The sequence below is a fragment of the Eucyclogobius newberryi genome, unplaced genomic scaffold (genome assembly GCF_026437365.1).
Source record: "Eucyclogobius newberryi isolate DKJ021-1_F unplaced genomic scaffold, fEucNew1.0.hap1 SCAF_17, whole genome shotgun sequence".
In the NCBI taxonomy this organism is placed as follows: Eukaryota; Metazoa; Chordata; class Actinopteri; order Gobiiformes; family Gobiidae; genus Eucyclogobius; species Eucyclogobius newberryi.
This window is the reverse complement of record NW_027315801.1, coordinates 30,924,095-30,950,627: the sequence shown is the minus strand read 5'-3', so window position 1 is coordinate 30,950,627 and position 26,533 is coordinate 30,924,095. Positions and strand designations below refer to the sequence as shown.

Below are 26,533 nucleotides of genomic sequence, written 5' to 3'. Positions count from 1 at the left end.
CCAACATGTCCTGACTAATTCTCCGCAAAATCTTCAAGAGCACATTTGTTCAAAAAGTCAGTAACCTTTTATAGTTAGACACGCACATTCCTTGCGCATTAGAGGAATGAAAAAGCCGAAGCCCTTTTGAATCTGTATCAGTGCGACTAATTCAGGCTTGCTTGGCGTCCCTTGTATAATTTTCATTTAAGCGTAACACCAGCAGTTCCAGGCAGCAAATTAAGCTGATTCTTATCACAACTTACCTTCCATTTCTGCAGGTTTTAACCTCACAAAGAAGATCAAAATTAGCACATCATGATTAGGACCGATATAAGGAGATAAATGCTGTGCAGTTTACTCTTATTTTCGGCTTCAAAATAGCAACTTTAAAGGCAGTTTGATGTGTACATGTGGACTCAGCAGTACCCTCTAGTGGTCAGTAGGAATAGCTCATCAAAGGGCAAACCGAATGACCTCGAGCTTTTTGTTGCACTCTGCACTTTGTTCCATGAAACACCTGTGCTTATGAGTCAGATGCCATATTTTGTTACTGAAACAAGTTAGTGATTCAAGGGTTTCCATCACAATTTGTGGACGAAGCTGGGTTATCATTTCTAAGCCTGGAACAATAATTTAGGGACTCAACAATAATTTTAGACTCAATATTTATCGTGAGTATATTTTCTTTGCACTAACAGGAAACCTTTTGTTATAATTCGACAATATAATCAATTTATAGCTGTAAAGGATTGAATAATGAACATGTATAACTCATGACTTATATTCATTAATTGCAAATAATTTTTTTTCTTTCTTAAATAGGGTTTATTTGGAACAGGGTGAATTGAGATTCTCCAGCTTTACCGTCTTTTTGTCAGTGGCATAAAGTGGTCTCATCATGTTACAATATGTCGCCGTTCTAAATGTGTTATGGTGACATGCCTGATTGTTATTAGTTATTGATTGCATAGTGTAGTAAAACCATCACAAAATTACTTACCATAAAGTAAGAAATGTGATGAATAATGACAATGAATTGAGAGTTGCATTCAAACTAGTGTTGAAATGGAAAAAGAAACCCTTTTTGTCCAATTTTGTCATCAAATATAATCATCAAATGGTGTCGTGAACTCATACTCAACTGCCAGCTCTTGTAATGGTAAACGGTTACTAACAGATACGGACAATATTATGTTTTAGGTTACAAGATGCATGACTGACAATACTGTTTCTCACAATTAGTAGAACTTGGCATTTCTAACTTCTGACTTTCCAAAGTGTCAAACTCCTTGCGTAATCCCCTTACTGTGTGCTTATGAACATAGGTATAAATCCACAGAGACAAGTGAGTCAAAGGAATGCTGCTTTTGTGGGCCTGGCTGCATAATCTTCTGAGTAACTGGGGGCGATGAGGTGTAAGCCTGCATCAGAGGAAAGAACAAACTCCAGAGCCCTTAACATGAAGAAACATCCATCCATCCATCTTCTGCCGCTTTATCCGGGGCCGGGTCGCGGGGGCAGCAGTCTGAGCAGGGACTCCCAGACTTCCTTCTCCCCAGACACTTCCTCTAACTCCTCCGGGGGGATCCCGAGGCGTTCCCAGGCCAGCAGAGAGACATAGTCTCTCCAGCGTGTCCTGGGTCTTCCCCGGGGCCTCTTCCCGGTGGGACATGCCTGAAACACCTCCCGAGGGAGGCGCCCAGGAGGCATCCGGAACAGATGCCCGAGCCACCTCAGCTGGCTCCTCTCGACGTGGAGGAGCAGCGGCTCTACTCCGAGCTCCCTCCGTGTGGCCGAGCTCCTCACCTTATCTCTAAGGGAGCGCCCAGCCACACGGCGGAGGAAACTCATTTCGACCGCTTGTATCCGCAATCTTGTTCTTTCGGTCACTACCCAAAGCTCATGACCATAGGTGAGGGTAGGAACGTAGACCGACCGGTAAATAGAGAGCTTTGCCTTTCGGCTCAGCTCCCTCTTTACCACAACGGTCCGATGCAGCGACTGCATCACTGCAGCCGCTGCACCGATCCGCCTGTCGATCTCACGCTCCATCCTACCCTCACTCGTGAACAAGACCCCGAGATACTTGAACTCCTCCACTTGGGGCAAGGACACCCCACCCACCTGGAGAGGGCAAGCCACCTTTTTCCGGTCGAGAACCATGGCCTCGGATTTGGAGGTGCTGATTCTCATCCCAGCCGCTTCACACTCGGCTGCAAACCGTCCCAGTGCATGTTGCAGGTCCGGGTTTGATGGAGCCATCAGGACAACATCGTCTGCAAACAGCAGAGATGAGATCCTGTGGTCCCCAAACCGGACACCCTCCGACCCCCGACTGCGCCTAGAAATTCTGTCCATAAAAATTATGAACAGAACCGGTGACAAAGGGCAGCCCTGGCGGAGTCCAACATGCACTGGGAACAGGTCTGACTTACTGCCGGCAATGCGAACACAGCTCCTGCTCCGGTCATAAAGGGACCGGACAGCCCTGAGCAAAGGGCCCCGGACCCCGTACTCCCGGAGCACTCCCCAAAGGACACCCCGAGGGACACGGTCGCAAGCCTTCTCCAGATCCACAAAGCACATGAACCCTCGAGCACCCGATGGAGGGTATAGAGCTGGTCCAGTGTTCCACGACCGGGACGAAAACCACTCTGCTCCTCCTGAATCCGAGGTTCGACTATCGGTCGGATTCTCCTCTCCAGTACCTTGGAATAGACCTTACCCGGGAGGCTGAGGAGTGTGATCCCTCTGTAGTTGGAACACACCCTCCGGTCCCCCTTCTTGAACAGAGGGACCACCACCCCGGTCTGCCAGTCCAGAGGCACGGTCCCCGAACGCCACGCGATGTTGCAGAGACGTGTCAACCAAGACAGTCCTACAACATCCAGATACTTTAGGTACTCAGGGCGGATCTCATCCACCCCCGGAGGAGTTTGCGAACAACCTCAGTGACTTCAGCTTGGGTGATGGATGAGCCAGCCTCCGAGTCCCCGGTCTCTACTTCCTCTTCGGAAGACGTGACTGAGGGATTAAGGAGATCCTCAAAGTATTCCTTCCACCGTCCGACGACATCCCCAGTTGAGGTCAGCAGGCCTCCACCCGCACCGTAAACGGTGTTGGTGAGACACTGCTTCCCCCTCCTGAGGCGCCGGACGGTTTGCCAGAATTTCTTTGGTGCCGACCGATAGTCCTCCTCCATGGCCTCCCCGAACTCCTCCCAGGCCCGGGTTTTTGCCTCTGCGACAGCACGAGCCGCGGCTCGCTTGGCCTGCCGATACCCGTCGATGACCTCCGGAGACCTACAAGCCAGAGTGGCCTGATAGGCCTCCTTCTTCAGTCTGACGGCATCCCTTACTTCCGGTGTCCACCACCGGGTTCGGGGGTTGCCGCCACGACAGGCACCGGAGACCTTGCGACCACAGCTCCGAGCAGCCGCATCAACAATGGAGGCGGAGAACATGGTCCACTCGGAATCAATGTCCCCAGCCTCCCCCGGGACATGGGAGAAGCTCTCCCGGAGGTACGAGTTGAAAACCCTACTGACAGAGGGCTCTACTAGACGTTCCCAACAGACCCTCACAATGCGCTTGGGTCTGCCAAGTCTGTCCGGCTTCCTCCTCCGCCAGCGGATCCAACTCACCACCAGATGGTGATCGGTTGACAACTCTGCCCCTCTCTTCACCCGAGTGTCCAAGACACGCGGCCGGAGGTCTGATGACACAACAACAAAGTCGATCATTGACCTCCGGCCTAGGGTGTCCTGGTGCCATGTGCACTGATGAACACCCTTGTGCTTGAACATGGTGTTCGTTATGGACAATCCGTGGCTAGCACAGAAGTCCAATAACTGAACACCGCTCGGGTTCAGATCGGGGAAGCCGTTCTGACCCGATCACCCCTCTCCAGGTGTCACTGTCATTGCCCACGTGGGCGTTGAAGTCCCCCAGTAGAACAACGGAGTCCCCGGTCGGTGCACTGTCCAGTACCCCTCCCAAGGACTCCAAGAAGGCCGGGTACTCTGCACTGCTGTTCGGCCCGTAGGCCGCCACAACAGTGAGAGACCTGTCCCCCACCCGAAGGCGGAGGGACGCGACCCTCTCGTTCACCGGGGTAAACTCCAACACGAAGAGTATAATCCATTCAAAGAAACATTTGAATGGATTATACTCATGACTTAAAATAAAAAGGCAAATAAATGTGTCACGTTTTTTTCCCCTCGTATCGACCACAATTCTTCAATTCAATTACAATGTCATTTAACACAGAAAACGGTCAGAACTCTTAAAGACTCAAGTTACGTTATGACTTTAAATTATCTCGATTCACTTAAAATTCAGGGGGGATATAATATCATTTCCAGTGTCAAAAATCTGCTGATATTCGGTGCTCTTATATTTTAAAATGTGTTTATTGTATTGCAGACAAATAAAATAGTGTACAAAATAAAATAAAAATGGAAGTAGAAGAGCAAATATGCTAAAAATACGGCTGTATGTTTACACAACAAATTATTTTACATCCCAGATTAATACATTCTGTTATTGTTATTATGTATTTGTAAGTGAAATGAAAGTGAAACTTAAACATGATTGAAGATTTGTGGACCTTGCCCAAGGATTTTTAAATCAAAATATCATTGTCTGCTGAAAAAATAAGTACTTATAATTAAATCATGAACCCAGCCATTCTTCAACATGAATCTCCCGATGATTGTTCATGTTCTGTGGTAAAACGGCCTGCTAGCCCCAGACGTCACACGAATACGCCATGGAACAAGGCCAAATTCTCATTCCGTCCCCTCTCGCACTCTGGCTGCAGTTTATCATGCCACCTTGGACACCGAAATGAATTGGCTGTAGGTGAATAAGCCCCGGCACAGCTGCGTACAGGCTTTGCATCCATAGTGAGTCCATCACCGGGGAGAGAACATCCCGAATGCGAAGGGGCGCTGGGATAATCGAGACAGACATGTGGACATATGGCTGCCCACCCGTTACACAAGAAACGCCACGTGAAAACGCACATCAACAGTGAATTCATCTGTGGGCCTAGGGTGCTGATAAATGCTAAAGTCATTATAAGCCAGTTATTTCTGTGGCACGGGTCCCCTCTCCGCTGCTCATGAAATAGTCTGGAAATCCCATTTGGTGGCACAAGTTAATGTTAATGTGCAAACAGCCATCCTCCAAAGTGTCAGGAGCAGCTAATGGTGTCGCAGTGAGGGGCTAGTGCAGTCTGCCGTGTCTGTCTCTTCCTCTCTGAGAGTGCATCTTTGAGCGCAGTGGCTGTAACTTTTAAAATCTATCTTAGAATGCAAGATTTATACAAGAAGATAAGATAAAGTACACTGTCAGATCATGTCAAATGTAATAATGAACAGCAGTAAGATCTTGACAAATCGACTATGACAGCGTTTTGGGAAAAGACTTATAGTAAAGAGTCATGTAAAATTGCAAAAAGATTGAAAAAGTTGTCTCACTACAGCTTTTGTAGAGCCACTATGATGAGGTTTTGTAATCAAATCACGTTTCACACTTATTTATGTACCCAGCCTGAGCAGGTTTTCTTGGTATTTAGAGCCAGCAGTTCTTCCGATATTTCAAAGCGCTCCCTCCCCTTCTGCCGCAATAAAATACATTACGAACATGTACAGTTAATCACTAAAGCTCACTAAACTGTAAGATGCCTGAAGTATTTGCTGCTAGTTGTTATTCATTATGCTAATTTCAGTTGGATGCCGATTCTATGAAAATACTGAGGCAATAGCTCCCTGGCAGTTCTATGCAAACAGTGGGATGACAGAGCCTCTCCCCGGGGACCCACGTGGAGGACAGGTGCAGTAGTTTATGAGGCAGCAGACACAGGGGCTGGCAAATTGGCTGCGAGCACCTCCGCTGCCAACCGGCCTGGCACATCTGTGTGAGTGTCCAGCCCTGCCAGCCTCAGCTCCCATTGTTCGCCTCTGAATGCTCCTAACGCCCATGGGAGCTGCACAGATACAACCTACACTCCCCGAGATAATCTGAGCACATGAAAGACGCCGTTAGCCTAGATTTTGTCTGAAAGGAAGATACAGTACAGCACTCATACAGATTTGAGCACTTCGCTTCCCCAGTTTGTTTCTCTGTGGGAATAATAACGTGACCTACTGCGATTAAAAAGTACGTTTGTCGCTGTATCGCTCCAAAAATACAAAGAAGTGCTAAAAACGTCTTTACCTTTTGTATGATGTACACAGGCTAAAATAAATGGTTGTAGGTATTGATTATTGTGCAATGAATAATGAGCAGTTTTTAGGCGTCTCAAGTCAATGTACCATTTTCCGGACTATAAGTCGCACCGGAGTATAAGTCGCCACCCAAAAAATGCATAATAGAGAAGAAAAAAACATATATAAGTCGCACTGGAGTATGAAATACGGTTGCAAATGTGAAAATAACAAATAGTATCATATATAAGTCGCTCCGGAGTATAAGTATATGTATAAGTCGCACCCCGGCCAAAACTATGAAATGACTTATAGTCCGGAAGATACGGTAGTAAGTAAGGTATACTTTTAGTATACATTTCACTGCACTGTGGGAGGAAAGGGGGAAATATAATTATATATATTTTGTATAAAGTGACAAGAAGAAATTGTGCTTGAATAACTACACTCTTATTATCAAATGTGTTGGTGATTGAAAAGCAATATAGCAATTCAATTTGGACTGCACTGCATGATATTGGACATGCCTTTGTACCTTTAAGAAAGGCATTTGATTTCCCTTCATTTTTGTATTTCATGTCAGTTTCATGTTTTCCTATATAACGGTTTTTCTGTTCCAATAGCTTTATTAGACAGGGCAGTTGTAGCGTGGGGAGAGAGAAGGTATAGACATTGAACCTACAACACCACACATGTGCAACGCCCTTACCCACTGCACCACCAAAGACCACTGTTGTCCTTTTGAAATTGTGATTGTAATTTTTTTAGCATTAAGTATTTTAAGTACTTTGGGACTTGTTCAGGTAAGATGCAGTTGTGTCCTTGTAATTTGACATATTTTTAGTTTTCATTTGCTCATTCCACTCAGTTTTCCCACATCCAAGAGGCAAATAACAAAGAATTGGCTCCAACACAGAGGCATATTGACCGTGTATGTTATTTACACTTGTGGCTTATGTGCTTGCTCTAATTTAACTCCATACACAAAGGCCAGCACTGGGGTTTGTCCTGTAGAAAATAGGATTTGGAAGCATTGATCTAGGTCTGGTGTGTGTAGTGGCGGGACGAGGCCAGTGGCACAGTTATCAGAGGCGCGCAGACTGCAGAATTATTCCAGATAGGAGAATCGCTCTACTCCGGCTTTGATCTCACTTCTCTCTAATTTCAAACCCACCTTCATTTCCTCTCCACTCTGTGTGTTTTGTATCCAATTTCCAATCTCTTTACAACTCTTGCAATGTGGAAGTAGTTTGCTTGAATCTATTTATAAAAGCTTTATAGGCAAGGCAAGTTTATTTGTAAAGCACATTTCATGCACAAGGCAGGAAAAAATGCATTAAAATCACAAAGAAATTGCAGAAATACAATACAATTAACTAAATAAAAATAAAAAACACCAAATCCAAATGTATCGGACCACATTGGCAGGCTTTCCAGACACTCCTTCCCATATTTATTTGACATTGCAGCATGACGTATGTCTCCGGGATGGACACATCACTTTTAGATTGAGTTGTTAATAATAATAATAATAACTTTTATTTATATAGCGCTTTTCATTGTTCCCATATCTGCTCGCTTTCTGCAAATTATAAATGCCTTGGCTCTCAACCTGACCATCCGCAACTACAAATGTTCCAAAAAACCCCAGCCAAATGATACGTTTTAACCCTGAAATAATATTCTCTAATTGGTTCTAAAGCTGAAATAGAAGCCGACTTTTACGGCCGCGCTGAAGTTCAGTCGCATTGTCGTCCCGGCTGTTTACGAGTCCCGATTATAGAGCGATGAGTTGGGGAGGATTCCTGGAGTGTCATAAGTTTAACGGCGTCCATGACAGTGTGCGAGGAGCGCTGCAGCCGGAGCCATCTGTCAGTCAGACGCTCGCACAGCTCCAGACACTGAAAGTCATGATTTATGTACGTATGTTCTGCTGCGCTGGATAATGTTTTATGATTGTGTGGCGCAAAGACGCTTGCACTGACAAACCATCATTCTTCTCGGGGAAATACCTTGTCACAACTTTTCTTTCTTAATCCGAGACTACACAAATCCCTGAAAAGAGTGTAATGGTATTATTGAAAAAGTACATTTGCCTTTGCGTTTAAATATAGATCTGTCTTAAATGTCTCTTTTATCAATATTTGTATGATTTTTTGTCCTGGTCAAACTTGAAAAACAGGTTTAGATCTGGATAAATAAAGGTTATTAATAAGTTACATATCAGATCTGTGGAGAGGCAAGCCCACTCACAGTAACAACTTTTTCAAGGAATGTTTGAGCATTAAAAAGATGTGTTATTGAATAAATGCAGGATAGTTAAGTTTAATGTCATTCGAGGCAAAGCACTAACATCTACAACCGTAAAGTTACATAGTGAAGCTTTAATTGCCAGCTATACACAGTTTATAATTACTATCGCTAACTGTTTCCAATAACATTTTAGCAGATAATGAGAAACACATCTGCTTACAGGGGCCGAAGGTGACAGAGAGTGCGACGAGAAACTAACGAACTTGATAAGAAATGACTGAAAATGAATCCTGCAAAACCACATCAGTCTCACAGTCACATGTCCACGGAGCAGATTTAAAAGGTACATATTGACTCTGTGGTCAATAACACGCTGCGTCAGAGCATATAGAGGTCATGAAAGCACATTAAAGTCTTTTAGTGATTTACTTTGTGGGGGACGTCCCTGTGGAGATTCAAATGAATGGTGTAATTATACTGTGGAATGGGAAGGGAGCATTGTGATTTATGCTCATATAGACACACATATGCCCAATACCACACACACACACACACACACACACACACACACACCTACATGCACGCACACACACACACACACGCACACGCACAGACACAGACGCATGCACACACACACACACACACCTACACGCACACCTACATGCACACACACACACACGCACCTACACGCACACACACACACACACACACACACACTCCTTTGCAGAATAGACAGTTTATTAAAGATGCGCTTTCATTGTACTTAAGGGAAACTAATCAATTTGCTAATTACATAGCATAATCGAGGGCATTTCTGAAAACGATTGCCATTGGATCTATGTTTTATGTTTTCAAATACGGAGCTTTAACAGTTGAGACAAAAATATGAACTACTGAATTAAAAATGCCATGAAATTCAGAGCATGTTTGTAAAGTTCTGACAGGAAGTTCTTCTACTTCAAGTGCATTATTTTCAGTTTGATAATTGCAATCAGTGACATTGCGATTTTGATTTGATTGCACTGAATCTTGCAGCCATAATGATATCTCAATTTTAGTATTATAAATTAATTTTGGCAAATAAGGAAAAAAGAGCAGCTGCCTTTTTTGAGTATCTTCTTTTACTATAGAAATGGCTCTCTCCAATTAAATGAAATAAATGAAAAATTAAGTCAGAGAGATGCTTTTTTGTAAACCTGACATGTTTTCAGACCAGCCGTCTGCAAAGTGTTCTTGTGTCCACTGCAGACTCCGGGACGCCGCAAACATGACAAGTGCAACAATCCCACTCTCAGCCTGTCACTCTCGCCAGCACAAAGAGCGAGAGGCCGTGTGTCAACAACAACAACAACATGTGTTATAATGGCATGATGAATGCAGAGGAGGTGCAGCATTAGTCATGTGTTTAGTATCTGGGCCCCAGAGGAGGAGCTGCAGTCATCCATCACTCTGGAGGTAAAGGTGGAGGAGAGTGGGCCTCACATCCTCCCACATCTCTGCACACTGCATCAGGGAGGAGCAAGCTCAGGGAGGAGCACACTGCATCAGGGAGGAGCAAGCTCAGGGAGGAGCACACTGCATCAGGGAGGAGCACACTGCATCAGGGAGGAGCACACTGCATCAGGGAGGAGCACACTGCATCAGGGAGGAGCAAGCTCAGGGAGGAGCACACTGCATCAGGGAGGAGCACACTGCATCAGGGAGGAGCACACTGCATCAGGGAGGAGCAAGCTCAGGGAGGAGCACACTGCATCAGGGAGGAGCACACTGCATCAGGGAGGAGCACACTGCATCAGGGAGGAGCAAGCTCAGGGAGGAGCACACTGCATCAGGGAGGAGCACACTGCATCAGGGAGGAGCACACTGCATCAGGGAGGAGCACACTGCATCAGGGAGGAGCACACTGCATCAGGGAGGAACACACTGCATCAGGGAGGAGCACACTGCATCAGGGAGGAGCAAGCTCAGGGAGGAGCACACTGCATCAGGGAGGAGCACATTGCATCAGGGAGGTGCACACTCAGAGAGGAGCACATTGAGGGAGGAGCACACTGCATAAGGGAGGAGCACACTGAGGGAGGAGCACACTGCATCAGGGAGGAGCACACTCAGGGAGGAGCACACTGCATCAGGGAGGAGCACACTGCATCAGGGAGGAGCACACTGCATCAGGGAGGAGCACACTGCATCAGGGAGGAGCACACTCAGGGAGGAGCACACTGCATCAGGGAGGAGCACACTGCATCAGGGAGGAGCACACTCAGGGAGGAGCACACTGCATCAGGGAGGAGCACACTGCATCAGGGAGGAGCACACTGCATCAGGGAGGAGCACACTCTGGGAGGTGTTGCCTGTATTTTCCGTCTTTATTAATAATAATAATAATAATAACTTTTATTTATATAGCGCTTTTCAGTGACCCAAAGACGCTTATTCATTCATGAATCACAGGCACTAACAATCAGGGACTTTAGCTAAATTAGCAATACTAAACTAATATCCTCCACCTCCTCAAATAAACATAAACATTGTTGCATGTGATAAATAAATTACTTTTTACCTGGTTCGGGTTTGACTAATAAGAGCTTCAGACCTTTTCGACTGCTTTTGTCATTGGCCAGAGTAAGTTTTTATACTTCAAACGTGTCACTTCCTTTGTTCTCCAGCTGATGAGCCTCGTCGTTGAAGAGACAGACATTTTACCAACAATATCTTCTGAAGCGCTCACTGTTTCTGTATTATAAACTAATACATGTATCTGCAAGTGTATGATTTGAAATAGTAAAACTGAAGAAATGAAATGTAGAATAAAACATTGTAGAAGTTGGATCAGTCCATCATAGAATACCACAGCCATTTGATGTGTAAGACTTGCAAGTATTTTTAATTGTCACGACCAAACATGATTTGAAATACTTATATTATACAAGAGATTTCTCTTTTTTGTACAGAAAAAAAGACCTAAAATCACTACTAAAGCTTTAGCATTAATTCTAGTCGTTGCCTCCATCTGTCCCCTTCTCCTCCCCTTTCTTCTCCTCTCATCCCCCTCGTCGACTCCTTTACCCTTGTCAAGGATGATAGTGACGGGCCCCACACAGCAAACAGCAAACCTCAGCCTCAGCGCTCAGATTAAGCTTCTGCAACTGGATTTCTGTAGCTTTCAGATTTCCCCAAGACTTAAAGCTTTGCCGCTCCTTTTTGGGATCGCTTTAAGCCACTATCTCCCTCTCTGTTTCCCTTCCTTCCTGCTCCTCGCTCTCACATGCTAATCTGCGCTTTATTTGACACCTCTGCATTCTGATCCAGGCGCTGAACGTGATCAGTTGGAAGACGAGGGAAAGGTTGTGTGTTTCAGGCTGAAGTTTGGATTATGAGTCGAGAGCGATGCAGATTGTGGTGCTGTAGTGAAAGTGCCGTCTCAGCTGAAGCCGGCGGCCCCGAGCTGAGCGTCTGTGGGGCCCATGATGGAAGAGTGACATCCCACTCAACAAAACACAATTGCAAACATGCACACAGACACACACACAGACACGCACGCACACAGATACACACACAGACATGCACACACGCACACGCGCACACACACGCACAGTCACACACGCGCGCACACACACACACACACAGACACACACACACACACACACAGACACACGCACAGAAACACACACAGACACACGCACAGACACACACACAGACACAAACACACGCACAGACACACACACACACACATACACACACGCACAGACACACACACACACACACACTCTCACACACACACACACACACACACACTCTCTCACAGACACACTCACTCACACACACACACACACACACACACACACAGAGACACACAGGTTTATGAGGTTATCAGGTTTACTGTTTATCCACAGTATGACATGAATCTTATATATTTTGCATTTATTAAATTCTTACTGTGGGGTCACCTCTCCACAGATCCGACTTGTAACTGTATCTCCATTGAACTAGGTTAGTTTAAAGCCATACCGAGGGACACAGAAAAGTGACGCAGTGCACCTTTAACACAACCTCAAGAGCAGTCGACATCTTCCACATGATGTCGTGTTCATGTCGACTTCTCTCCTGTTTATTCTCCCCAAGCTGCACTTTTACGCTTGAGCTCTTGAAATGAAGCGAGGAGTTCCAGGGACAGTTTATCTGGGCACGTGCAATCCTCTCAAACAGCACGTCGGATACAGCTTAAGCTCTGCAGCATGTGTCGGGCATTTAGTCGAATCTGCTTCCGACTCGTTCCCTTCATAATTAGACACAACCCGGGGATTCCTCTATAACTCCTTACACGAGGCGCCCACACATGGGGCCATTATTGCAGGGCTGCAGATGTGTCAGCGCAGAGGGCCGGGGAGAGGGCCGGGGAGAGGGCCAGAGAGAGGGCCAGAGCCAGAGAGAGGGCCAGGGCCAGGGAGAGGGCCGGGGAGAGGGTCAAAGAGCGGGCCGGGGAGAGGGCCAGAGAGAGGGCCAGAGAGATTGCCAGAGAGAGGGCCAGAGAGATTGCCAGAGAGAGGGCCAGAGAGAGGGTCAGAGAGAGGGGCAGGGAGAGGGCCAGGGAGAGGGCCAGGGAGAGGGCCGGGGAGAGGGCCGGGGAGAGGGCCCGGGAGAGGGCCGGGGAGAGGGCCGGGGAGAGGGCCGGGGAGAGGGCCCGGGAGAGGGCCGGGGAGAGGGCCGGGGAGAGGGCCAGGGAGAGGGCCGGGGAGAGGGTCAGAGAGAGGGTCAGAGAGAGGGCCGGGCAGAGGGCCGGGGAGGGCGGAGCAGGTGGATGGCTCTCAATCTTACTCCATTTGATCTCCCGAGTGAATGAAATGCCAACACAAAAGCCACAAATTCATCAGCGGCGTCTCATTCTTGCCACTGTGTTTGGCAGAACTGAATTTGCAATGATTCAAGTCGACTTTTCAGAGATTCTTTTTTTGCTGCGTCGCATTTCTCTGTCCGCTGAGATATAATTGCTTTTGCAGCACAATCATGGCACACAATGCAAGAAGAGCCAGTCGGTTATAAGGTAATAATGTAAATTTATTGGCCGTTACTGTTTTATTGTGTTCCAAACAAAGCCAAAGTAAACCTGGGATTATTTCATTCACGTTATTTAAATTAGTGTCAGAGAATGCACCATTTAACCTTTCCTTTGGTGGATTTTGTTGCAGGAGGAATAAACCGGGCAGGGGCCTCCGTGCCCACGTTCCTGAGGGCCCCCACCATGATCCAGCCGCATCTGGACTTGAAGCCCTTCCTGCAGTTCCCCATGGATACGGCCCCGCCTCCACACAGCATGAGCCTCTTCCACAACTTCAACACGGTAAGCCAGTATGCAAATGTATGTCATAAATCAGAGGTAAACACAGGTAAACAATGACAAACACCATTTAGGAAAGTTTCACTAATATTTCTGACACTTTGTTTATTTGTTTATGAAAATGAAAAAGTATGAAAGAAAGTATGAGAAAAAAGTATGACCATAAAAATTAAAACATCAAAAGTGGAGAAATGTCCTGGTTTAAACTTGTTCAAACTCAATTCAATGAATTTTAATCCACTTTTTGAGGTCCTTTTAATTCTAGACAATACTTGATATTATAGAGTTTCTTCTGTTCTATGTGATGTATAAGATAAGATAAGATAAGATACCCCTTATTTGTCCACACAATGGGGAAATTCCACTGTTGCACACAAGTAGATACAGAAGAAAAGAACAAATAACGTATAGGAAGCTTTAAAGGTGCCATAACATGCTTTTTTCTCGTTTCGTAGTCTATCCTAAGTGTATAATTGATAATAATAAGGGTTGTGCAACACCCTTAACATAATAGTTAAGAAATTTCTTGGATAAATTAGCTCACAAATATCAACATAAGTACGGTAGTTTTTAATAACAAAGAGCAATTTTATTTAATCAAAAATAGCAAAAAAAGAACCAAAGATAATGTCATTCCTCCTGTTTCTTTGCGCTCTTGTCGCTGAGATCTCATCACTGAACGTTTCCCCTGCTCATCATAACGCATTAGAAACACACTAAATCTCTGAACTTTGCATGTCTCTGTGTATTCCTGGGCCAAAGCGGCTCCTCGTGTGGTCCGCGTACGTCAGCTTGTGTATAATTGGGTTTCACGTTTTTGGTACGGGGCCCTTGTGCTAAAACCTCTCGTGGCCAATTGGAAGTCATTCTCACTATGGCACTACAGGGACGGTAACCGGAGTGGAGGCGCTGTTAAGCACATTAAAAGTTGCATCGTGAGTTAAGAGCCCTCGATGGACCGTGACATAAGTGGAGGCATTCCCACAAACTGCACCGCGCCCAACAGACATGGATTAATAGACACGCTGACATTATCCAGGCCCTCCTCGTTTCCCTCAAGCGTCTGTTGCCCAGAACTGTCTCTCTTCACCTTGGTCTCGGTAATACTCTCCCAGAATCCCTATTGTCCTTTCTCATCGGCGTGTTCAGTAATCTGCACCAGGCCGCCACACTCCTCACAAAAATGATCAAAGCCTGCGTCAATCCTGGTTTAAACTTGGTCTGGTTCAGGTTTAGTCCTGTTTTATTCATAGTTCTTCTTCTATCCATTGGTCCAGAGTCTCCTAATTTCTGCTGCTTTACTAATGATAGATTAGACTGCCCTTGTTTAGTCAAATTCATTTTTATTTTGTTTTTTTATAAACCCGGCCTGATCTAGTCTCAGTTTAGTCCGGGTTAAGAACTGGCTCAATCCAGACCTGGTTTAATTATGTTTTTATAATTCCCTTTGATTTAGCCCTGTTTTTACTGGAGCTTTGCATCTTTTCATAAATCAAGACTGTATATTTTGTGGATAAATATTGACATGCTTTGTATATTTATGTGCCATGTTTGTGTATATGCTGGTGTTTGACGCCGAGGCTGTCGCTGTGGCGTGCTCTGCAGGTATTGGCCAGAAGAGGGGGCCAGTGCAGAGGCTCGGAGGACACTCTGACCTTTCTTTTTCTGTAGCAGAACTGACTCATTGTCGCAATATTGGCACCATAACAGTTAAGGGCAGAGATAGATGACAGATACTGTAGTGATCCCTAAATGCCATGTTCTATGAAGGAAATGTGCTTAGGTTATAGCAGTGCAACTTATTCATGAAATCCCATCTGATGTATGTAAATTATTGCTAATTTAAACTTGAGATGATGGTATTTTGACTCCGAGTTTTCACTGTAGTTCCAAACCTTGTATTGTCTCTTCTATGTGAACGTTTGCAACTCGCTGGTGTGAACCCGTCCCTGCTGTTTTAAATGTGCGCAGTGTAAAGTGCTGCTTAGCAAAGCACTTGGAGACAGGAAAAAAGAAAAACGTAAACGCATTCTGCTGCTAACGACAAAACTGTGGATGTTTTCCCACAGAGTCAGTCGAGCCCCGAGCTTGAGCTGCCCTGCTTTATGTTTAATTTAGTCATGTGCATTTGTAAAAGGAGGATTCTCGCTTTCAGAGAGCTCATGTTTACATCCAGGTCTCCACTTTATGGTTTGTTTCACTTTTAGGCAGAGGAATCTTTAAACACTGCAAATGAAGCACAGAGGATGAACCAGAGTTAATTTACATCTACAAGATATCGTTTTAATCTCTCTCATGTCTGAAAGGAATCCGTTCCGTATATGAAGAAATCGCACTTTTTAATGGGTGGAAGTGTGGCTGTGCCCTCTAGGGTGGCATTACGAGCTAAGCTGGCGGCGAGCTCTTGTACTGCTCATCTTAAGTGATGTGTCCCGAGTTTGTACAGGCCTAATGAGACTACTTCAGATGGAGGGTTATTATCTTTATTATAACAGAGCAATGGCCCTATTCTGAAGTCTTACACAAGCGTAATGGTTTTCTAATGCGATTTGCCCTCTACCTGGACGTCTCACCCAATGCGCCTTGAGACAGTGACAAGGCTGAATTATTTATTAGCAGCTGCTCCTGATATAGAAACATTTCATGCAGAGTATATCAAATATACAGCATTAAGATTCACTCCACGTTGCTCCAGATATAAATGCCTATTGCTCGGTGTCTGTTCTCTTCCCAAATAGTTCAATCGAAGTTGAATATACATGACTTAAATTACATCACTGTTGCGTCACTTTTGAATCGTCTCCAAGTTTTAGGTGAACGTTTGAACGCTGAGTTTATCGTGTTGAAGAGGGTTTTCTCTGTTGAGTGAATGGGCCAGTTCATGATACTTGATTGTTTCTTGCACTTTATCCTTGTTCTTTCTTTTCATGTTTCTTTTTCTGAGGCCACTGCAGTAAATGACTTGCATTATTTTGGAGGCTCCATTTGTACCCTTGGAATTAACATCATACAAATCTAATTGATATTTTATTTCTTGTGCTATTGTTGGTGTGAGGAAGTGAGGGCTGTGCAATGATCTGAATTTTGATCCATTCTAGTCTAATTGTCAATTAAATGCTTTTAATCAAGAAGTCAGTCAAATCCTCTGCCAATAAAAGCATGTTTGGCACAGAGACATTTAACAAGTTTTGTGTTAAGTAGCTATGATTACAAGTCTGTGATGTTTATGTTCTAAAGATTAAAAATGAAAACCTATTGATCATTTTGAGGAATATTATTTAATTTTTATTAATTTGTTTGTCATATTGTTCAGCCCTACAAGAAAGCCATTTTTAATTGTATTCATTTAAATATCTATTTGTCTTTTAGACTTTTTCTTTGCAGGTCGTCAAGTATTGATGGTGTGGTGTCTTGTTTCTGGATTATGCTGTAATAAATTGCAATATTAATAATTTAGAAACAGTATTACGTAATGCCTGTTTTAGTTATGCATTTACGTATTCATCGACTCCTTTTGAAATATCATCCATGTAGTGAATAGAACTTGCTCTCATGAGACCCAATCATCACTTGTGTGAATTTAGCAGTGGCCCGAGGCTAAAAGTTCAGAGCGAGGGACGTTCTTTTCTCTGGGAGTGGTTTCCTTACATGGGTGAGGCTCAAATCTCAAGTTTCTATCGACGACCTATGATCGATGGCGCGAACATGCATGAGGGGAGCGTGGGGGTCGACTTGCGGGACCCGGTACATCTGGACACACTGAGTATGCATGAGGTCTGGGGCGCGCTCGGCTCCAGCTCCAGCAGAAGTGGGAGGAGACCAGAGCGGAGCCGTGCAGGAGAACATACTCTTCACGGGGGGAGTCGAAGCGCACCAGAGAGGGCTCGGACGCACTTGTTTGAATGTGTGTCAGTAACAACATTTGGTTTCTATTTTGATCTGGCTTTATGTAGATAAAACAATGGCTCTTACAGTTGAAACGCAGCTCTAGACTAGATCTTTCTCAGCCGGTAGTCTGAGTTGGCATCTAACCGGTGCAGGCTGAATGAGCGAGTGCAGCGCTGCCAGTCTCGCACATGCCGAGACCCAAACAGGAGGACCAATGCAGCTAGAAATCTCCACAGAGACAGAGGAGAAGAAGGTGAGTGTGAGAAAGAACTTTCAGCTGTTTCAACCCTTTTCCGGCTTTGTTGAGATCTGGCACGAGTCGAAAGAACTGAGAAACTTTTCAAAGGGGGCTGTTATCTCGCTGTGTGCAGAGAAAGTGCCTGCATCTCGTGGTGTGTGATAGTTGCTGGAATTCAACCACTTTAGATGTTTTGCTGAAGAGATCAAACATAGACGGTGCAAAAGCATAAACAGTTGAGGTGAAAAATGTGAAGAAGGTGTCTTTTTGCCTCTTTTTGCAAGTGGATTCGTGTGGATATTTCTGTCTTTTTGACACGAACACTGTGATGCTGTGGTTTGTATTGTTTAGTCTGGCCTTACGACATTCACTAAGCACTTAACGTAACCATAGTCCCTTCAAATAACACACTTTACCTCATACGATTTATTTATAAGTTTAGTTAAATAAATGACCGTCGTTTCAGTTTTTGAGTTTGACCACAACGTTTTGGAAAAGTAATGACACTATTGGGCTTTCCTCCAGTTCATGAGGCTAAGTTTTGGCTAACGTTTAGGCAAAATGGTTATGACTCGCTCCCCTAAAGGCTTCCTGGCAGAACAAATGTTTTCTTCATCTCATTAGAATTATTTTTCAGCGCAGTCCAGTTCAACAGATCATCACTGACCCACGCCCAGACTATGGACTCGCTGTCACGTTATAGACAGTGACTCATTCGCACATTTACATGGTCGTGGTTACATGCATTTCTATTCACACTTGTCTTGTGTCTTGTGAGTCGATGTCAACACAAGACAAAGTATAAATAAAGACCCTGGAGTAAATCAGTGAGAACACAATGGATTAGATGAATTTAATGGGGAATTGTTGTATTGTTTGTCTCTACGTCGGCCTCGTGAATGATGTGGCACCTTTTAGGAGACGTAAAACGCTTACATTGCATTATTAATTGACTACTTAAAGTGTAGAAGGGGAATTGTCGGCCATGTCTCTGAGGAAGATTGTTTTAAATTGCATTACTCCATTTATTCCACCTTTATTCTCTGAGTCTGCATCTGTTGGTGTTTGGGATTTAGTTGCTAAGTTCATGCATCTTTTATTGGCAGGGCTGCATTGTAAACAACTGTGGATCCAGAAAAATAAGCCAACTATTGACTTGCAGACTAAATTGAACGTGCCACCAGCTTTAACATTTGTCAAAACATTCCTGCACCTGATGTATGAAGTTAAAGAGGAGTTGTGGAGGTTTTGAAACAGCCAAATGAGATAAGAGTGCGCAATGGGGGGGGGGCGGCCCAAACTCCCTTTCTCTTCTGTACTTTTCCTCCCCATCACTTCCTCCCGTCCGTCCATCTCCCCCCGATTCACGCAGCCCTCCAGATGGTGTGTTTCTGTACCATCCTGTCACAGAGCTACGGGACTGGGCTCTGTTTGCCGTGTTTCCTGGCCGTCGCCGAGTAACACTTCTGCAAAAACTTGAATAGTTTAGTGCCTGCGATATGCTTTTCCTTTTTGGTCCCTCCTCAAGCCAAATTCTTTTGCAGTGTGTATATAAGATGACACTCTCAAGGCGTAGAGCAGCCTTGAGATAAAAAACCTGGTCGTGGGCCAAATTAAACTAAAGCGAGAAGTCAAATTCTGATAAACGTGTCCTGTGAAGACAAACCCGGGCGTGTTTCTGGAATGTTTTGTAGGAACATAACATCTGTTGACGTCGAAAGATTTCTTAATTCGTTTCTATTTGAACAGAGCCACAGCTGAACTTTTAGGTATTTGAAGATCCGCACCGGGCTGTGATCTATGAGCTATGATCATTAAGCTAGCTTCATCTTCAAACATAAGTAATTGAGAATGAGGCCCATTTGATCGGCGCAGGCGAGCGTTAAAACAGGAGGATTAGCCGCTGACACGCTGAAGCAAGCCAGTTCAATTCATACAAGGTAATTAATGTCACCACCTATGATTGACAATGCGGCTGAAACTATGAACACTCTCTCAGGACTGTTTGGATCGGAAACTAATCTGGGACTTGGGGATTAACATGGCGTAAATACCCAATATTGACACCCAATGTTACAGTGAGATAAACACCCTTGTAACAGCTTGTAATTGTCACTTGTGCTATTGAGTTTTGCTTGTTTGTTTCAGTATGATCAGTTCGATTTGTCATTCTTAACCCGTTTGTATTTGCCTCTAACGAATGCACGTCTCTCTAAGCTATTTTTTATTGCGGGTGTGGTTACAAAGAAATATGCAGAGATGACATGTGAAAAGATTAATTGGAGGATATGACATTTTACCCCAACAAGCAGCCTGTTGTTCTTCAAATTGCTTTTAGGAAAGTTTTGTGCCGCCACAGACTCAATAGAAGTCTCAGCACAATAAAGTAAATGTATTGTTATCCAAAGACCTCATTCATCAGATTGAAGGCCGCACTGTTCAGCGCTTCATTCTAATGGTTTGAACTGTCCTCTTTGACACGAGGAGCTGCGAGACACGGCTGCGTGAAATATGGCTCCCAGACTTTTTCTGTTCTTATTCGCTCTCTCTGTGTTTCAGATGGATCCGGTGCAGAAGGCCGTGATCAACCACACGTTTGGAGTTCCACTGGTCAAAACCAAGAGGCCAATTATCTCCTGTAACGTCTGTCAAATCCGCTTCAACTCCGAGGTGCAGTTCCACACAGAACAACGCTACACTTTACACCGTTACATTTGGCATTCTTTCATAATCCAGGCTTTTCTTAGCTGTGTTCATAAGGCCCCACATCCTGTTTGCTCTCCCGAGGATATACTCCATTTGGTTGTGTTACATTTCAACTGTCCGGAGTCTGGTGGAATTGAATTTGTTTTAAGAGTAAAATAATCTCAATTGCACAGAAACAGATGACCAAAATGACTGTTATGTGCAAACGCTTCCATGTACAAGAACAATGCAAAGACGTAAAGAGTGCTCTGTCTTGTAACGAGGTGTAGGTACTTTTGGTCCATATCTCAAAATACTACTGAATCCCTGGATGTAATAGTGATATTTTGGCTTCCAGAAGGGATTTTTTGCCAGCTTGTCAAACGGGATGATCCTCTCCTGATAGTGAACACATGTATGAGGTATTTTTAGTGAGTCACTAAGTCAACATTGTCAAATTAATCCTGTATGCTTTATTTATTTTTTCTATTTTAATCTTTCTAGCCATATGGTTCCGTTTATTGTCATCATAAAATCCTAATGCAAGTTTAATCACACGTCGTACCCACGGGCAACATGCGTCAATGAGTAATGGTAAATTAAAACGGACAAAAGTGTTTCTAGTCTTGCACCAGCCGTTTCTCTCTTTCATTCCTTTCTTCTTCTGAGGACCAATAGGACAGAGAGTGGTGTCCTGTCTACACTGTATAATTTGGCTGTTCTCGGGCCAAGGCATCTACCGTCCACAGCACTCAGCGTTAGGGTGTGGACCGGGGCTATATTTATCGTCCTCAGGTCTACAATCAGAGCTTCCATGTGGCCACAGAAGCACAGGCCTGTAATCTGTCTCAGTGAGCGCTGTAAATCTTCCGTCGACAGGAAGCAGTTTTATAGAAGAGACACTGCAAATTAAGGTTTTGATCCGTGTTGTTCAATATAGCAAGAGGCTCTTAAATCATTTTTGCATTGTGTGTATTGTGGATGCTTGTGTTATTTGACAAAGGCATACAAACATTGCTTAACTGTTTCAAAGTGAACTGTAACTTTATGGTAACACGGCAACTGCTGATTAGAGCAGGTCTGGTCCGGTGCAGCCAGCCGACTGTGGCCTCTACATTTTCTTCTATTGAAATCATTCCGAAGCCTCTGATCTGCTTCCCCAAAGCTTCTCAGTGGGTCCCCAGGGTTCTTAAAAAGAGATTCAAACTAGACTGCAAGGCTTGTTAAATCACTCCTGTAATTATGTTTTATGATTACTGTTCATTCACATCTCTATTAACCATTAAACAAATGTTTATTTCGAAGTAGTCAGGTAGAAAATGGTAGAAGAGGGCTCGCTTAACAAAAAGTCAGGAACCACTGTGTGAATGCTAGGGAGACTAAAAATGATAATTGCAGTCATATTTTGATAATCGTAATTATTATCTGGACTCCACAGACTCTAAAACACATACAAATATACTTTTTATAACAAAGACATTAGCATTATTAAATCAAAATGTCCAAAAATAATAATCAATTTCAGGTTTTTATCAATAGTACACTTTATTTCTGAATATGATCTAACTAGAAGCCTTCAGTCACCATATTTCAACATTCATTTGGTTGATTTGGCGTATTCAAAAAGTCCCAATATACTGTAGACGCCTGATATATACATACATCGCATCACAAGATGGCATGGAGTGCTTTGTTTCACTTGGGACTATTATACTCTTATTATCTTTACTATATTATTGCTGTGATTCTGCATGTTCCACATTTTCAAAGGCAAAACACAAAACTCTCTATCCATGGATCAGTTATGGTATGTTTGTTGTGAAGCACATATATGTTTATTGCCTAAGTTTAGCTCCATGCTCACTAATAGCGCACATGTGTTTAGTGAATGTGGCATGTGTGATTTAGCTCCTCCTTGTCACTGCTGTATCAAAGCCCTCAGTGCAGTATATCAGCCATGGTGAATGTATGTATAGTTTGTAGTACCCCACAGAGCTCCCACCCTTAGAAAGCTTCAGACGAACTGCCTACCCACGCTGCTCTTTTTACATAATGCCACATCAAGCTGAATATTTCATGGACTAAAATAATTCAGTGGGGAAACTGTACAGAATAAAGACTTTTGCTGCTCCAGTCCTGATGAAAGTCCTTTTCTCTTTCCTTGATATTTCAAAATCAGAAACAAAATCAAAAAAGGTTTATTCCTATTGCCAATGAACAGAAATCACAAACATAGGAACTTGCTTTGGTGATTCGGTGCAACATAAAACAATGATAAAATAACCTAATCTAAAATGTTGGGTGTGCCCCGCCTGTGCACACGGCTGTTTAAGTCAGAGCATTTGAAAAGGGCTCGCTGTGTAATGCGTGCCATCATCAGAAGAGTCTCTCTGAAGGCCCAATCATGGCGCCCTGCCCCAGCCCCGCACTATCTCGCCATTTCACGCTTCATTTTATCAACAATTCACCCGACACATTTGATCATTCTCCAGGCTCCGCCGTTCTCCTCTCCCGCTGTATTCTCTTCAGCTTTTACTCCCATGTGTCTTTCATACATTATTTACAGTGTAGAAATACCTAAAATTACCTGCCACTACTTATTTTGCGATGCATTTGTCATGGCCAGGTATTAGTGTCTGTGTCCTGACAGCCCCCGGTGCATCTTGGGATTGCGGCGGGTGTGCGTGTCCTGCGAGGTGCTGAAGGCATTATGCTGTATGCAGAGTAACCTTGTGCCTTCTGCTGCATTAGTGACATCACAGCTCTGTGGCGCTGCACTGACCAATGTCACCGGTGCTGCAGTGGACGCTCGCCTCCTTCACACACGCTCGTCTCCTCAGTCTCCTTCACACACGCTCGTCTCCTCAGTCTCCTTCACACACGCTCGTCTCCTCAGTCTCCTTCACACACGCTCTCGTCTCCTCAGTCTCCTTCACACACGCTCGCCTCCTCAGTCTCCTTCACACACGCTCGCCTCCTCAGTCTCCTTCACACACGCTCGCCTCCTCAGTCTCCTTCACACACGCTCGCCTCCTCAGTCTCCTTCACACACGCTCGTCTCCTCAGTCTCCTTCACACGCTCTCGTCTCCTCAGTCTCCTTCACACACGCTCGCCTCCTCAGTCTCCTTCACACACGCTCGCCTCCTCAGTCTCCTTCACACACTCTCGTCTCCTCAGTCTCCTTCACACACGTTCGTCTCCTCAGTCTCCTTCACACGCTCTCGTCTCCTCAGTCTCCTTCACACGCTCTCGTCTCCTCAGTCTCCTTCACACGCTCTCGTCTCCTCAGTCTCCTTCACACACGCTCGCCTCCTCAGTCTCCTTCACACACGCTCGCCTCCTCAGTCTCCTTCACACACTCTCGTCTCCTCAGTCTCCTTCACACGCGCTCGTCTCCTCAGTCTCCTTCACACGCTCTCGTCTCCTCAGTCTCCTTCACACGCTCTCGTCTCCTCAGTCTCCTTCACACGCTCTCGTCTCCTCGGTCTCCTTCACACACTCTCGTCTCCTCAGTCTCCTTCACACACTCTCGTCTCCTCAGTCTCCTTCACACACTCTCGTCTCCTCAGTCTCCTTCACACGCTCTCGTCCGCTCACAGCTCGGGTTCTCCTTCACTTTTCACTTCCTCTTTGCTTTTCTCGCCGGTTGATGTGACACTGCAGCTCAGGAAAGACTCGCACACACACATCTCACGTCAGTATTTAGTGATACTGAGATTTGGGAGTGAATTGTAGTTTATTCTGGCTTTGTACAAATGCACTGTAGTAGTTTTCTGTGTAAATATGTGTTATTGTGTGATGTCCTGTAGTCTCATGGTCTTTTCAGTGCACTTCACAGATTACATGGTCAAATCATAGAGATACTTGCCATCATCAGGCTATCCCGCTTTTAGTCGACTACCAAGATGTTCTTCTACTACTACCCTAAAAATTACAGGTATAAAAATTTCAGTAAATCATATAAAACTGCAAAGACAAATTCCCCAAAGTTAGACTCACTTATCGTTGCCTTCTCCTAGTCCTGTAAATATTTCCTCATTACATTTTTACCTAAGGCCGCAGTTATTTTATTACTTGGTTTACGGAGGGACGGAGCCGTTTCGTCCCAGACTCACGCTGGATTTTGACGAAAAATTGCTTCACGCGCTCTTATCTTTTGACTTTATACCGCTTTTTATATTTCATTTAAAGCTATTTTGCGTTGTCGGCGGTACTTTATAAAAAAAAAAAAAAGATAATAATTCATTTTATTTATATTGTAGAAATCAATCATCTAAGTGCGGCGGATCCGTAAACCAAGTAGTAAAATAACTAAGGCCTAAACAGCAACTTTTATTTTTCCTATTATTTATCTTTTCAAATTGTGAATTAGTTTGTTTTTCTCGCACTGTGCAGCTTCCTCCGGCTCTGTCCTTCCATCTTCCTGCTCTTTATTGAGGCCTGCTCCCTGGACAGTCAGCTGTTGTCCAGTTGATCCCTTTGGCCTGCAGACGGGGTTTAAGCAAACTCCTGGAACTGCCTTTCCACACCTTTAGATCCCTCTCATATCTCTGACGTCATTGCCCTTTTCTTGTGCCAGGGTTTTTGTCCATCTCGATCCAAGCACATTTAGAAGACTCTTTCTTAAGACCTCTTTGTTTGGGTACCACGGTGAAACAATTTACAATTAAAAGAAGCATGTGAGATACTAATTCAAACGAAAGCCATCAAACACATGTACAGCATAGATACAGTAACAGAGGGGCTCATGGGCACTACCCATCAGCCCCGGCGTCTATTGTCAGACCGTCTCGCTGATCCTGTGGTCACTGCAGTGTCCTAAGTGTCACTCAAAATGTTCCCGGCTTTCAGCGCATATGGCGGCTGTCAGCCCCTCGTCAAGACACACTGACCCAACCACTTTACTCTAATCTTATCTGAGGCTCTTTTTTATGCTTTTTATGTGGCCAAACACAGCACACGGTCAACACATGGAGCTCATTTAACATATAAACATATAAAACTATCTGACCATCTGCAGTTAAAAAGAAGTTTAGGAGACACACCTGTCGGACGCAAAAAAATATAACACCCATTCTATGATTTATGGTTTTATTCAGTGTTCAGCTCACAGCAATATGAAGTACTCAATGTTGTTGTTGTAAAAGTGCGTATGCTTAAAAAGTATCACATTCAAAAATCCAACAGTAAAAGTTTTAAAGAACAGATTTTAAAATGTACTTAAGTAAAATGTAAGTATTTCACACAGATTTGAGAACTATTAAAATGGTAAATTTACTGATTTTTAAAAAGAATTGTACTGATCTTTGGTCTGCAACAGTCAATTTGAATCAAGTTAATTTTGTGTGTATATTTTCAATTCAAATGCTTTATTCAGAACCATGAACATGCTTAAAAATAACTCCTCAAACTAAATGAAACATTTTTCCTACTTTTCAGTCCAGTAAAAGTGAAAAATATCCACTGTAAAACCCCAAAATATTGCTAATTAAGTACAGTATTTTAACTTTTGTACTCCTCCACTGCTCGCTGCAAGAATACCACATACAATTTACAGTTTTGTTCATGTCAAATTCAAACAAACCTGGTGCAGGTCAATTTTCCGTGCTTTGAACACTTCATCTCCAAAGGTCAAATTTTCCCTTGTTTTAATTTTTCCAAACAACCTCTATGAAGAAATCATCTCTCATCACCTGCCAGCAATCAAAATGTCTGATCAGAGTATAATCCCACTGTAAGCATTATGGTATTGTGGTATGGTGCATCAGAGGTTATATAAATATCCCATGATCCAAGTGTGTGTTTATGTGTCTCTGCCATTGTCAAACATGGACACTAAAGCTAGACTTGTGGCGACATCTCATTATAGCAACGTGTGTCCCATCTGCCATATCGCCTTGACTTTATACTGTAACTCAACTGACCTGTGCTATCCAGGTT

At 44.2% G+C, this 26,533-nt stretch overlaps 1 protein-coding gene across 4 annotated transcripts in view; it reads left to right on the top strand.

Moving 5' to 3' along the window:
• Positions 1 to 26,533, top strand: part of znf385a (zinc finger protein 385A) — a 68,202-nt gene that overhangs the window by 25,697 nt on the left and 15,972 nt on the right. For 3 of the 4 annotated variants that reach the window (XM_072449962.1, XM_072449960.1, XM_072449961.1), the window contains exons 2-3: positions 13,633 to 13,784; positions 20,467 to 20,577. In XM_072449962.1, the coding sequence (XP_072306063.1) occupies positions 13,686 to 13,784; positions 20,467 to 20,577 (210 nt within the window). In that variant the 5' untranslated portion in view covers positions 13,633 to 13,685. Of the gene's footprint in view, positions 1 to 13,632; positions 13,785 to 17,605; positions 17,923 to 20,466; positions 20,578 to 26,533 lie in introns of those variants that run through there. The other variant, XM_072449963.1, reaches the window with a different exon arrangement.